Consider the following 15,800-nt stretch of genomic DNA (forward strand, 5'->3'; position numbering starts at 1 on the left):
ACTAGATTACTTATTAGATATTATTCTTTATCCTTCTAAATAAACAAAATGCACTCACATAATGGGGAGGACACGACAGTTTTCTTGATGTAAGTTACGACTGGTTCTTTGAGCTTTACTTTAAATTCAGCCAATGTTTACTGCGTACTTACACTGCCAGGCATCACATTCTCTCATTTCATTCACAGAATTATCATCCTCATTTTTACTGAAGACTCTGAGGCCAGAGCAATAAAGTAATTTATAAAGTGTACTGAATTTGAGCACACATGCTTTAATGTCAGTGCCAAAGTTCTTTTTGTTTCATCATGCTGCCCAGCTTATAATTTTTTTTTTTTTATCCTCACCCGAGGACATTTTTCCTTTTTTTTTTTTGTTCAGACAGAGTGGGAGGGAGAGAGAGGAAGAGAGAGAGAGACAGAAACATTGACATGAAAGGGACACATCGAGTGGCTGCCACCCGCACGACCAACCAGGGCCGGGGACAAACTGCAACCGAGGTACATGCCCTTAGCGGGAACCGAACCCGGGTCTCTCTGTACCGCAGGCCAATGCTCCAATCGCTGAGCCAAACCGGCCAGGGCCAGCTTATAATTTTTTAAAAATGTTTTTATTGAGAAAGAGGAAGGGGGGTGGAGAGAGAGAGAGAGAGAGAGAAACATCGATGTCAGAGAGATACACCATTGACTGTCTCCTGCATGCCCCCTACTGGTGATGGAGTTACAACCGGATCATGTGCCCTGACCAGGAATCGAACTGGGACCTCTCAGTCCATGGGATGATGCTCAATCCACTGAGCTACACCAGCCAGGCAGCTTATAATTTTGTTGTTGTAAGTTTTTGTGAAAATCTATGAATACTCATCAAATCAGTAATGAATGACTGAATAACTTTTTTCCCCTTTTAGTCAAGGAAGAGAATAATGGCCCTGACTTTTGGAGAGGCAAAGAGCCTAAAAGTCTGGATGAATTCTCTCTCAGGTGAGATTGTGGTTTGGAGTATGTTTTTAACTTGCTAACCAAAACTTATTTTACATTTCAATTTTTTCGAACGCTTTTTCTCTACTAATGGCTTGGACCGAGTTCTGTTTATCTCATAAGTGTAATAATAAAGAGATATTTGAGAGAACTTGCTTTACATTCAAATCTAATTAGTTAAATAGTAAAGTATAGCTTTTCTCATTTCAACCAAATATATAAATGTTGCACAAGAAATAATGGATTAAAATGAAGTTCAAAAACATTTATTGAGCTCTGGTTCTGTGTGATGAATAAAAAGATAAAGAAAGCATAGTTCCTGTCTTTGAGAAGCTGATTCTAACCAGGACACATGACATTTGCATAAATAAAGATAATACAGCGTCTACATGCTACCTGTCATAAATGAGTTTGAGCGGATTGTCAGAGATGTAAAGAAGGGAAAGGTTAGACTCAGTGCTGGGGAGAAGTCAGGATGCCAGCTGGCGGTGAAGGGTATTGCGAAAGCAGAAGGAGTTACTGCAGTTGAAGAGAACGGTAGACGCTAGGATTGAGGTAGGAAACAATGGAATATGTATTAGGAAAGGTAAGCAGTCTAGTGAGATTTTAAAATACAGCATGATTACTAGATATAAAGTTAAAGTAAGATTGGGTTCGTATTTTGGAGGGTCTTAAAAATCCAGATGAAGATTTAACATGTCATTTTATAGGATATGAGAAAACTATTAAAAGTTTTCAGTGGGGGAATATGATAAAAATCACTGTTATAGAAAATAATCTGAAAGTTTAAAATGGATTGAAGCAGGGAGAGACCAAAGGTTGGTGGGAAGTAATGAGAATCTGAATTGGGCTAGTGGGAGTTGGAATAAAGAAAAGGGATGGAGGATGTGAGGGCGATCTGGCTGCGACATCTGTCACCCCATTGATCGCCAGGGTTGATTCGGCTGATCTGGCTGGCTAGGCGGGTGTCCCCCTCCTCCCTCAACCGATCCATGTTCGTCCCTCCCGAAGCTGCGCGCTCGGTCGAAGAGGACGACCTTCCCCCCAGAGGAGAGGACCGGTCTTCGGTCAAGGGTATACGAGTAGCTGCGCTCCCCTGCTAGAACCTCCAAACAAGCTCTCAAGAAAAGGGATGGAGAGAGATTGCAGAGGTATAATATTCAAGACTGTCGATTGAACGTGGGAGAGATGGAGAGAGAAACCACTGTGATTTCAAGCTGGGGTCACTGCAAGGCGAGGCCCTGCAGAGAAATAAGAATGCTAGCAGGGCGCGAGCCCAGTGCTGGTTCAGACAGGTTGGGCCTGAGGTCCTCATCTGGTGGAGAAGTTCATCTGGCATTGAAATTCCAGTCTGTACAGTGGGAAAGAAGTCCAAGTATAAATTTAAAAAGGAGCTTCCTAAGCTTCATAACTCACAGAGTGATTCTATTACACAGTAAGTATCTAGACATTAGGAGGAGGAGGGGAGCATAGAGTTCTAAGAGCTGTGAGTCAAGAGACTCATAGGCATGGGGAAAATGAACGTGGGTTGGGACCTTAAAAGACAGCTTAGGGAAACATTGCAAAATGCTGTAAGGGAAAAGTGAACTCTGGCTGGGGAGTACTCGCAGACCTGTAGTATATATACCACGCTGTGCAATAACTAAGCCGCCGAGAAGGGGCCTTTGTCCATTGCTCTCTCACCCTCACCTCCTCTCGCTGTTTTATCAAGATGATCTACAAAGCTCTTCTAAATCTAAATTTCATTATTATAACTTCCTTTCTCACCCAAAATTATTTATTTATTTGAATCCTCACCTAAGGATATTTTTCCCATTGACTTTTTTTTTTTTTTTTTGAGAGAGTAGAAGGGAGGGAGAAAGGGCAGGGAACAGAGAGAGAGAGAGAGAGAAGAAACGTTGATTTATTTTCCATTTATTTATGCATTCTTGTATGTGCCCTGACCTGGGAAGGAATCACAACCTTGGTGTATCAGGATGATGCTCTAACCAATTGAGCTACCTGTCCAGGGCTTAACAACTTTTTTTTTAAAAGGTATACTTGACAGACAATAAACTGCAATATTTAAAGTACACAATTTGATACATTTTCCCAAATGTACACACCCATGACACCATGACCACAGTCAATAGCTATGGCTTCCTTGCTGCACTGTGGCCCAGAACCCTTTCGGGTCAGTACGCTGGGGCAATGTTCGCTCTCCCGTTCCCGCCTCTCCGAGCTCACTCTCGTGTTGTCTGATGTTCAGCATCTTAAAAGCTGAACATGCATTTTTCTAGTTTTCCGTTGTGTCAGGTGGGAGGTATATCTAGTCCCTGTTAGTCCATCTTGGCCTGAAGTAGAAGAAAACTAGTAGAATATTAAGCTTATACCAATATATATAGAAAAGGATTTGGACTGGTATAAGATCCTTCCCAGAGCCAGTGATGGTTCTAGACTTTCCGGAATAAAAGAGATCCCATAGAAGAGGGTAGCAAAAGGGGGATCAGGGGACTCATTTACTTAGAATGTATGCTTCTTTGGAGTGGCTGGAAGCCCTTTTCCCTTGGCAGGCACAGCTGCACTGTTTTTCTGTAGTGTACATATACATGTGCTGTGATGGCTTGCTTGGGTGGGGGTGGAGGGCCACTGGGGATCCTAGGGAGTGAGGGACACAAAAGCCTCCTCCCCATGGCCTCTGCCTTCGGAAGCCTGCTGTTCTAATTCAACTCACCAGCTCCAGTTCCAGACCAGGATAATGAAGATAACCCTGAAGCTGGGAAGGACCCCCCATATGCCTGCTATACTGCCTTTTACCAAAAGACAAAACCACAACACTTTTAGAAAATTTCCTTAACAAAGTACCCAAAACAAGGTTAGAAGTCAATTCAATAGGAGAGCTCATTTCCCCAAGTACTCCCGCTGTTTGAGGTTAGACTGGCTGTGGAGCTTGAACTTGCTTGAATAAGCCAGAATCTGGGACACTGTTGCTGCTTCCTAATGCGTTGTTACTGCTTTGAAATTAGTCTGTGCCTTTAACTACGTGCTGGCTGGGCTGAGGAGAAACCCAAAGCCTCTGGAGTGTGGGAATAAAACTCACCTGGAATAATGGCAAAAATTCATGGTTTTTTCAAGGCTGGTTTTGTATCAGAATGTCTCAGGGGCTCATGGAAAGTTCAGACTCCTGAGCTCCACCCTAATTTTAAACTTCAGGGATGGGACTCAGTAATATGGTTTTGGTAGCTCCCTATATGCTTCTGTTAGCTAGCTACCAAGATTTGGGAATTCCTGGGCTAGGTAGTCATTTTACTCCTGGATTATTGAGCCTCCAGAGTTCTACACCCATAATGTATCAGGCACTGTCATCTCTCACCTGGACTTGCAATGCCTCTAACTACCCGCCCCACCTCCTTTCTCTGTACCTGCTGCAGTTTGTGTGCCTCCCAGATTCATATGCTGAGATCCTAACCCTCAAAGGTGATGTTATTAGGAGGTGGAGCTTTTGGGAGGTGCTTTAATCATGAGGGTGGAGCCCTCGTGAATGGCAGTAGTGCCTTGTTTTTTTGTTTTTTTTTATCCTCACCCGAGGACATCTTTCCATTTTTTGTTCAGACAGAGTGGGAGGGAGAGAGAGAGAGAGAGAGAGAGAAACATCGATGTGAAAGGGACACATCGAGTGGCTGCCACCCGCACGACCAACCAGGGCCGAGGACAAACTGCAACCGAGGTACGTGCCCCTCAACCGAGGTACGTGCCCTTAGCGGGAACCGAACCCAGGTCTCTCTGGACCGTGGGCCGACGCTCTAACCGCTGAGCCAAACCGGCCAGGGCTGTAGTGCCTTGTAAAAGAGGTTCCAGAGAGATCACTCAGTCCTTCCACCATGTGAGGACACACTGAGAAGGCACCAGCTATGCACCAGGAAGAAGGTCCTCCCCAGAAGGCAACCATAGCGCCCTGGTCCAGGTCTTCCCAGCCTCTAAAACCGTGAGCCATTTTCTATTGTGTATAAGCCACCCACTCTGTGGCATTTTGTTACAGCATCTCTCACAGGCTAAGACAGTATCTCTCTGTCCTCTCCTGAATCCATTTTTCCACCCTAAAACCGAAGTGATTTTTTCCAAATGTTCCTTTCTCGCTTAAAACCTTTCAGGGGTATCATACTGTACAGAAAATACAACTGTTTACACGTTAGACAACTCTGAAGATGTGGCCTTTGCTTACCTCTGCAGCTTCATCTCAAGTCCCTTCACCCCTTGCTCACCACACTGGCTAGAGCACCTCAAGCTTTTTCCAGTTCAGGGCCATTGCACATCCTTCACCCTCTTAACATCGCTTTTCATATGTGGCTCACTCACTGTCATCCTTCAGGTCTTAGCTTCAATGCCCACATCTCAGAGAGGTTTTGCCTGGTCATCCAATCTACAGTGTACTGTTCTCCAACAGGCACACACAGGTTATCTTTACCAGAGTATTCCATCTACTTCATAGAACGTTCATAAACTATAATTCTATGTTTGTTGTTTAGTGTCTGTCTTCCTTCTAGGATGTAAGCTGCATGAGGGCAAGGACTTTGGTATTCTTATACACTGATGCATTCCAGTGCTTGGCCCAGTGCCTGGTATAGCGTAGGTGCTAACTATCTGTGGAATGATTAACCATGTTCTTTACAACCTAGCCTGACTTGCATAACCTAGGCTTTGAGCAGCATAATTTGATCTAAATCCATGTAATAACAAATCATGCTGCTGCCCTGACTGCTGTACATATTAGCTTCTGGGAGGAGGGATCTCTGTCTGTCTAATCGGTCATGTTCTGCTTGCTGGGCCCTACTTGCTGTGTCTGATTCTAGAGGTATGACGGTGACCAACATCAGCAAGGAAACTGTCATGGGAATGAAGGAATGGTAGGAATGATGTTGGGACTAGGCACTGCTCTACCTTTGTCTCTCTCTCCTCTGATGTTCCTGGGTCAGCTTCCTTTTGTCTCACTGAATACAGTGCCCTCCATGGGACAGCAAGCGAAGTCACCAATTGTCTTAAATATACTTTTTATAACTCCTACTACCACCACACAGGCTAACTCACACACTTTCTTTTTTATTAATTTTTTTTTCTTTTTATTGATTTTAGAGAGAACAGAAGGAAGAGAGAGATAGAAACATTGATGACACAGAACATTGAATGGCCGCCTCCTGCGTGCCCCCCACTGGGGATTTGGCCCACAACTTGGGCATGTGCCCTGACCAGGGATCGAACTGGCGACCTCTTGGTGACACTCAACCACTGAGCCACACCAGCTGGGGTCACAAACTTTCTTGAGTAAAATTTTAAAATCCTGGGAAAGTCTCTGATGCCTAGTTTGAGTAAATGAGTCACTGCTGAAAAAATGTCCAGAGGTCATGGTCTTTAAAAACATGGCAGCTTCCATGTTCTCCGTGTGCAGAGGGGAGGAGGAACTTCCACATAAGGGGGGTGACGAGGGAGCGAGGTCTACTACCCTATAGTTTTGTAGCACTGCCGTTAAATAATTAGACATCTAAGTCAAAAGCATAAACAAAAAGCATGCTAGGATAGAAAACTAATTAGAGGACTGAAGAGTGTCATCACAGAGCTTTTAAACACCTCTGAGGGGTAAAGTTTTAAGCCTGATTATGATAAGCTGCAGGTCACAAGAAGGATGCAGTTATCTTGGAACATCAGCGTAGTAGTAAACAACAGGCCTTCTTATAACAAAGGGATAGGAAACAAACTGATGATCTCTGATAATGAGATTCCTTACAGGTGTTTCTACCTTTAGTGTAGCTCTTCATTAGTGTATCCTCATATGCATTTTACAAGAGAAAACCCAAGTAAATATCTCACCAAAATGGGCCCCGGTTGGTTAGAGCATCATCCTGATACACCAAGGTTGTGTGTTCGATCCCTGGTCAGAGCACATACAAGAAATCAACTAGTGAACGCATAAATAAGTAGAACAATAAATCGATGCTTTTCTCTCTCAAATCAATAAATTAAAAGAAATCTCACCAAAATGTTCTGTTAGGAAAAATATATTGTGACCTACTTAAGAGTTCTTTAAAGCGAGGGGAGAAAATAATTGCCTATTGCTTGCAAGTGTAAAAAAACATAGAGGAAGATCAAGATAAAATACTTTTACAGTGCTGGCACAGAGTAAGATTTATATACATTTAATTGAGTTTGCCTTGAATAATCCAAGAGGAAAAGAAACAGGGACAATATTTAGCTCTCAGTCCAGATCTGCTAGGCCGGTACCCACCAGGATGGATTTTGATCCATTTACATCTATCTAACTTTGACTGATATTTAGCTAATGACAATTTTTTTTTTTTTTATCCTCACCCGAGGACATTTTTCCATTTTTTGTTCAGGTAGAGTGGGAGGGAGAGAGAGGAACAGAGAAAGAGAGAGAAACATCGATGTGAAAGGGACACATCGAGTGGCTGCCACCCGCACAACCGACCAGGGCCGGGGACAAACTGCAACCGAGGTACGTGCCTTTAGCGGGAACCGAACCCGGGTCTCTTAGGACCGCAGGCCGACGCTCTAACCGCTGAACCAAACCGGCCAGGGCAGCTAATGACAATTTAAAAGCACATTTCTAACCACAGGGCATGGCATGTAGAGGGATGAATTTCTGGAGAAACAGAATTGGAACTGACCAGCTTGGTATCCTTATGCAATAAGAATATGTTACACTTAATTATACATCATTAGCAACATAGAAGGAAAAAAAAAACCCTAACAACCAAGGTGAACCTTATATTTTTCTCTAAGAAGAAGCAATTCTTGGCAGAAAGCAGAAAAGGGAGCTGTGCTATTCCTCTCTGCCTAGTAGATAAACATGCAGGCTTTGTAGCTACACTGGTTGACTTCAAATCCTGACTCTGCCTTGTCTTCTCTCTCCTGATGAGTAAGAAGGGGCTCAGAATAGTACCCTCAGGGATGATACGTAAGGGCTAAATCATGTACATGTAAAGTGCTTACGCTGTATGTGGCACGTGAGTCCTTATTACAACTTAGCTTTTTTGTTACTACTGGTTATCAGTAAGTCTGTCATTAAGCAAAATTGATTTGGCATCCTCAGAATTCCTGATCAAGCCTTGGGACAGATTAACTTCCCCTTTTCTACTCTCACTAATAACACTATAGTACTTCAAATTATTAAATGCTGTTGTGCAATAATTGGCATGAGACATGTGTATTAATTTTCTAAGAATTTTTTATGCAATAAGTTGTTGTAGTTCTATTAGAGGACCAAGTCCTGTGTTTATGTAATAAACTGTAACTGTAAGTATAGGAAGTCAGAATGGTTAGAAACTCAAGAAAAAGGGTTCAAGGCCTCCAACAGCTGTTCATATACTAAGCTGTTCTTGACAGTTCTCAAAATTGACTCTGAAAGCATTAAATAGATATATTCTCTTGCATACAATTTATCATTATTTTATAATTATTAAGAATTATTTTATCACTATTAAGAAAGTTTATCATTATTAAGAAATATACATTATTAATTATAATTTATAAAAATACAAAAAATATTTATTGAGTATTGAGGTAGCATCAATATTCATTCTTCTCCTTACTCTCTTCCATTCTTTTATTCCTACCTTCCTCTTCCTTTCCTCTCTTTTATGGACCTGTGTGAAAATTTCCCTGGGATAAATATTCAGGAGAATTGCTTTGTACATTTTACATATTAATCCACCTGCTGATTTTAGACATTAAAAATATCTCCTCTGCCCTGGCTTGTTTGGCTCAGCTGTTAGAGTGTGGCCCACAGACCAAAGGGTTTCAGGTTCAATTCCCGGTCAAGGGCATGTACCTGGGTTGCAGGTTTGATCCGGTCAGTGTCGTGTGGGAGGCAGCCAATAGATGTGTCTCTCTCACATCGATGTTTCTCTCTCTCTCCCTCCTTCTAATTTACCATTTTTCTGGATATAGTCAATATGCTAGCATATATGTACTTTTTCTTCTTCTTCTTCTTTTTTTTTAACTCATCTTTATTGTTGAATGTATTACAGATGTTTCTCCCTTTTTCCCCCATTGACCCCCTTCTCCCCAATCCTGCCCCCTCCTGCCTTCCTCACACTTTGTCGGTGTCCATTGGTTGTGCATATATGCATAGAAGTTCTTTGGTTTATCTCATCCGGCCCTCCCTCCCCACTTCCCTTTGAGGTTCATCAGTTTAACAACTAATTTTGTACTTTTTATTCTTAGCTGAACTTGTACCTAACAATTTTTTCTGAAGCTATTCATTTCTGCCTGTTGCTTTTTCGACTGTGACTTTTAACCTGACATTTTCAGCCTCAAAGAGTTTATCCGTCTTTGATGCGGAGGGGAAAAGGAGAAAAATGATTACTTTAGATTTTTGTAGTTCTATTTCCCATTTCTCTCATCTTTTTCTCCTTTATGGCTGTTTTCTCCCTAGAGATACATAATCAGCTCATTAAAAAAACACTTGACCTTTAGAAACTTAGTTATAAAAAAAATGAAGTTGACAAGTGCAAATTCAAGGTTTTAGAACTCTTACTTAATAATGAACTACTCTTAAATCAGACTAGTAACGGAGGGTGTTACTGAACTTCAAATGAAGGATACAGTTTAGTTTTATGAGTTGGCTTAACTAGTGAAGCAGTAGTGACCATGGAGTTTTCATTCATGCTGGCAAAATGGTAATCCTGTTTAGAAACTTTTTTTAAATCTCCAAAACAATAGATTTTTCATATAACTGAGTAAATAACATTTGATTTAAGTGAGACTCTCTATAAGTACCGGAAATCATTTTGCTGAATTTCCACATGAAATATATGTTGTGCCTAACATGAACATTGAAACATATTTTCATAACATTATCTAACATAATATACCCACTGGTTATTTATTTATTTATTTATTTATTTATTTATTTATTTATTTATTTTTCCTCACCTGAGGACATTTTTCCATTTTTTGTTCAGGTAGAGTGGGAGGGAGAGAGAGGAACAGAGAGAGAGAGAAACATTGATGTGAAAGGAACACATCGAGTGGCTGCCACCCGCACAACCGACCAGGGCCGGGGACTAACTGCAACCGAGGTACGTGCCCTTAGCGGGAACTGAACCCGGGTCTCTCAGGACCGCAGGCCGATGCTCTAACCGCTGAGCCAAACCGGCCAGGGCTACCCACTGGTTATTTAAATCTCTTCAATTTCCATGGAGAAATTTTTAGAAAATATTATCCACAAGAATAAAGACAAGTGGTCACTTTAGAGCGGGTTAAAGTATGTATCATCTGTTTCAGGGCTAGTCATATTCATTTAACTGATAATCCTAATGTGAGCATCTTATGTTCTTAGATACTTTGATAACACTGTTACATAATAGAATCTTATGAAGAAATAGGGTAAGGTAAGATAATTATAAATGTTAAATGGGATGGAACTTAAGTGACCTGTGTGTGTGTGTGTGTGTGTGTGTGTGCATGTGTGTGCATGCACAATGGGGGTGGGAACTGATGGTTGGAACTCAGCATAGTTCATAGCACTATACAGATAATGAATTAATTTTATTCCTGTTTAAAATTAATTTAGTAGCGATAAAAACTAAATGGTTTCCACTTAAATGGCAGTTACAATCTTATAGGGAGACAAAGACACTTTAATATGAAATAATAAACCAGCAACTTAAGGCAATATAGGATAATATTAATAGCTAGCACTTATTGAGTGCTACCAGTGTTACAAACACATTGCATGTATATTTTCTTATTTCATTCTCACAGAAACTCTGTGAGATTGGTGTTGCTATGGTTCCCATTTTAAAATTAGGGAATTGAGGCTTTGGTCAACCCAAGTCACGTAACCAGAGTGGCACAGCTGGGACTGGAACTCGATCGCAGCATACTCTGCAACTTCGAAGCCTCTACAAGTTGCTTCCTTGTGCAGCAGAGTAGAAATGGGTCGTGGTGGGCTGGAGAGAACAGGGAAGATAAAGGACTGATTCTGAAAAAAGTACTGAGGCTTCGGGGATATTATTGGAAATATCAGAAGATTAGCAAGAGATGAATCAAAACACCATTAAAGAATCTCTCTTCATATCTCTATATGAATTGTTTTTTCTTTATAGGATCCATTAGAAATGCACAATGAAAGAAACATCAGGTTTCAGAACTAGATTGGAAAGTCCTTTCAATGGAAATATTGGGCTTCGTGAAGGACAGGCACAATACTTTAGCTATTAAAAGTGGTTCTTTAAATGACAATGGGTAGAGTTTTATTCCCGAAAGCAGAAAAGTATACTGCGGAATTGTGCCACATCTCCCTTAGGTAAGGGCCTAAGCAAGTGAGATTAAATCACCCCTTCTCTTAACAAGCATTCCTTTTATGTGAATACATTTACTTTCAGACTCTTAAACTGCTACAGTTGCCATTGGTTTCTCTTTGTTCCTTACTATTAAATTATGAATATCATGTTTAATGCTCAATTCTACCTGACAGATACCATGGAGAGAGCAGCACACCATCCAAGGACTCAGCTGTCTGTCCTCCTTCTGACTTCAAGAAGCTGTCCCTTCATGGCCAGTGTGCCTTCCGACCCTTACCTGTCCCCTCCAGGAGGAGCTGTCAGGCCACAGCAGCCGCCGGCCAGGCTGTCAGCGTGCCCTCTGGTGCCACAAACACAAAAGGACCCCAGGGACTTCCGGATCACAAAGACTCTCTCAGTGAAATCCCTTTCAAGTGCAATGGGAACGGAAATGACTTTTACTTAAAAAATTCCTCCCTGGCCTCCCCTTTACAAAGCAACCCGAATGTAGAGAGAAAGGAGTCAGAACTTCATTTGTTCATTATTTCCACAACGTCACCAATATTTCTGCACTTAAAGAGTTCGTGGAACAATTATATTATAGTAAGTGTCCTCATAAGTTAACCTTGACTTGAGGATTGTTTTTTAGGGTAGACTTCCCTGTTCTACCCTCCCATTTTGGAAATTCACCTTGGAATTTAATAATACTGAGTAAGACAATGCCCTGGACAATTAAGAAAATGGTTTTATTCAGCTATTACAATAGGGAAAATGCTCATTAATGAGACGTATTTGTCCTAAAGAAAATGAGATAGACCTGGGTTTTACAGAGGCGGGTAAATAAGGGAGTCATCAGTGACATGAAAGAGAATCATGAGGAAAGAGACAGGTCTTATCTCGAGTGGTCTTTTGCAGTTAGCCGGGGTGATCTCTCAACTTTTCTGCTTTCAGACAGCACAGAGCTCAGATAAAATTCAACATTGTCAACATGTTTCCGTATTTCTCAGCTGTGCTATTGAAAGTGGGTTGATGGGAGTCATTATTATAGGATCAAATAATTATATAGAAACCACCTAGTCTGCGTCCCTCTTAACGGAGGAAACTGAAGCACAACCATTTTAAGTGACTTACTCAAGATTATATAGTAAGTTAGGGGCAGAGTCAGAACTCCCGTTCAGGGATCTTTTTATTACTCCAGGCTCAGTTTAAAATTAAGTAATTAAAAAAAAATTTTTTTTCCCCTTTATTGATTTTACAGAGAGAGGAAGTGAGAGAGAGAGATAGAAACAGCGATGAGACAGAACATCCGACTGGCCGCCTCTTGCATGCCCCCCACCAGTGATTAGGCCCACATCCTGGGCATGTGTCCTGACTGGGAATTGAACCAGCGACCTCTTGGTGCATGGGTCGATGCTCAACCACTGAGCCACACCGGTCGGACTAAAAATAAGTAATCAATCAAAAAGTAATATGAGCCCTGGCCGGTTTGGCTCAGCAGCTGGAGCGTAGGCCTGCGGACCAGAGAGTCCTGGGTTCGGTTGCCGCTAGGGGCACGTGCCAAAAAACAAAAACCAAAACAAAAAACCAAAACAAAAAAAGTAATATGATCCTTTTCAGTTATCTTCAGTGATATATAGTTTTTATTATTGATCATTTAACATAAAAATATTAAGAAGTAGGAAAGGCTGTTTTCACTCCGAAGAAGCTAGGAAGCAGAGGTTTTATAAATGGCTAGACATTGTGAAAGATTGCAAGACAACTCTATTTTATTTCTTCATAGCACAATTAGAATGGTCAAAGTTTAAATTAAATATTTAAAATTTCTAAATTTTTAAACAGCTTTCTTCAAATTAAGAATGTAAATGAATTATAGAGGGGAAACCCTTGTCTATTAAAAGAAGGCCTCATATGTTCTCATAGGAAAACTAGAACTTAATTGGCTTAAAAATCTATCTAAATATTTCAAAGTAACTGTTTGGACTTCCCTGAACTGACTCTTAGTTTTATTCCTTTTTTTTTTTTTTATCCTCACCCGAGGACATTTTTCCATTTTTTGCACAGATAGAGTGAGAGGGAGAGAGAGGAAGAGAGAGAAACATCGACGTGAAAGGAACACATCGAGTGGCTGCCACCTGCATGACCAACCAGGGTCGGGGGCAAACTGCAACTGAGGTACATGCCCTTAGCAGGAACCGAACCCGGGTCTCTCCGGACCGCAGGCCGATGCTCTAACCGCTGAGCCAAACCGGCCAGGGCCTGACTCTTAGTTTTAAATACGGCTTTTTAATTCTGCAGCAGAGGCATGGTTGGGGCAAGTCAGACAGACCGACTCATAGTCCTTCTGATAATAAAAACAATAACAATAACATGTATTGTTTTTAGCCAGAAACTGTTCTGATGCTTTCTTTCTTTTGTTTTTCAAACTAAAACGATGCTGTTTAATGGGAACCAGAGGTACAGTCACAATTTCATAGTCTGTTACAAAAAACCCATGTGTGATTAGGACCTGTAAGGTTACAAAATAATGAGGGTCCTGGGTGTAGGAGAAAGCTGTTCCAGAACCCAGGAGGCAGGCTAAGATGGCCTCTCCCTGTGATCCTGTCTGTGGTCATCTTGCCAGGGCCAAAGCTACCTCTGTCCCCACCGCCCTCTCGGAAGCTCCCATGGTCCCTGCCTCAGCCTCGGTAGCCACCCTGATCGTAGCCTCCTCTGTCACCATCTCCATAGCTACCACCCACACGAGAGCCTCCTGGTCCCCCCCTGGCCATCTGGCTTCGGGGCCTTACACGGTTGCATTCATTCCTCCAAGAGATGTTCATGTTCTCACATGAGGATTGAGACACTTCCAGTCCACTGTCCACTATGTATTAAGTGAAAAAAAAATGTTCCAGATCAATATATGTGATATAATTAGCTAGTATTAAATATATATTATAAAAATATATCATCTAATATTTAAATGTTATATATGTATATGTTATAGTTAATGTTTTTATATGCCTGAAAAGATATAAACCAAACTGATAACAGCAAGGTGCTGTGAATAGCAGGATAGAAGGAGTAGGGAGAACCTGGGAACTTTTATCTTTGACTTTATATATTTCTGTACTGTTTACTTTTGATAATTTTATTTTATAATAAGCAAATATTATTGTTAAGCCTTTAAAAATTATATAAGAAAAAAATCCTCGGCGGTATTATCAGACACGGGAATAAACAGAGTTAAACAAATCATGTATATAGAAAGCATTAAAGAATGGATTCATGATACTGACTAAATGTAGGGGGAATTGATTTTCAGTAAACAATAGTTCTAACTATTTCCACGTTTTCCCTCTTTCAGAAAGCGACTCTTTTACAAGATCCCCTGTATGTTAGTGAGTTGAGTCTTACGATTGGATATCAAAAGCCATACAGGTAAGGAGTGATGATATGACGGTTCCACGGAGGGGCGTGCTCTCCTCTGTGCCTCCCCAACTGTGTGTTACTGACCATCACATTAAACCTCTACCTCAACTCTCTGCCCTGAACTTGAGGTCTGCAAACACGTTTACCCACTGGGTATCACCTCTTAGAGCTTTCTTAAAGTCAGCACATTCAAAACAGAATTCAGCATCTTCCTCTGGGACCTAACCTTCCTCTTCTGTTTTCTAACACAGGACATGATGTTATGACCCCCGGTCACCCAAGCCAGAGTCCTGGATGTTGCCTTTACCTTCTCTCTCCCCTTCATTATCCCCCACATACAGTCCATCACCATATGATTTATTGTGCTTTAATATATCTGGGTTACATCCACTTTTTTCCACTGTCACACTCTCAGGCCCAGTCTGGGCTCCTAGTATTTTCCTAGCTGGCCTCTGCCTTCACTCCTGGCTGTCTCTAGACCTTCTCCATTACAGTAGAGGACTCTCTCAGAAGCACACGTCTGATCATGTCCCTCCTCCCTTAAAGCCTTTGAATGGCTCCCCATTGGCTTTAGGAGAAGATTCCAAACTCTTTATTTTTATTTTTATTTTTTTTATCCTTACCCGAGGACATGTTTGCATTTATCTTCAGATAGAGTGGGAGAGAGAGAGGGGTTAAGAGAGAGAGAGAAATATCGATGTGAGAGAGACACATCGACTAGCTGCACCCAATGACCCCAACTGGGGCCGGGGATAAACTGCAACTGAGGTACGTGCCCTTAGCGGGAACCGAACCCGGGACTCTCTGATCTGTGGGCCAGTGCTCTGACCGCTGAGCCAAACTGGCCAGGGCAGATTCCAAACTCTCTAACAGCTTACACAGATCTTCTTCACATCTCGTTCGTTATTTTCATCCTCAACTAGTGTGTTCTCCCCGCTCTTCTTCAAGCTCCTGACCCAAATAAACTCACAGTTCTAAGAAAGTTCCCTGTTTATTTCCCTCTGGGCCCTAACATGATGGCCCTTATTCTGTGACTCTACTCTCTACTCCTCTTCCCCTTCACGAATAACTTCAACTCCTCAAGTCTTAGCTTATTATCTCTTTCTCTAAAAATAATTTCTCAAAATGAAGTTAA

The 15,800-nt window shown here is 41.6% G+C and overlaps 1 protein-coding gene across 2 annotated transcripts in view; it reads left to right on the forward strand.

Moving 5' to 3' along the window:
* The window catches only part of CUNH12orf56 (chromosome unknown C12orf56 homolog), a 72,699-nt gene that overhangs the window by 33,463 nt on the left and 23,436 nt on the right, over nt 1–15,800 (forward strand). Inside the window, exons 3-5 of one of the 2 annotated variants that reach the window (XM_036252832.1) lie at nt 908–980; nt 11,452–11,860; nt 14,601–14,674. In XM_036252832.1, coding sequence (XP_036108725.1) covers nt 908–980; nt 11,452–11,860; nt 14,601–14,674 — 556 coding nt within the window. The remainder of the gene's footprint in view (nt 1–907; nt 981–11,451; nt 11,861–14,600; nt 14,675–15,800) is intronic. The other variant, XM_036252833.1, reaches the window with a different exon arrangement.

The sequence above is a fragment of the Molossus molossus genome, unplaced genomic scaffold (assembly GCF_014108415.1).
Source record: "Molossus molossus isolate mMolMol1 unplaced genomic scaffold, mMolMol1.p scaffold_m16_p_10, whole genome shotgun sequence".
Classification (NCBI taxonomy): domain Eukaryota; kingdom Metazoa; phylum Chordata; class Mammalia; order Chiroptera; family Molossidae; genus Molossus; species Molossus molossus.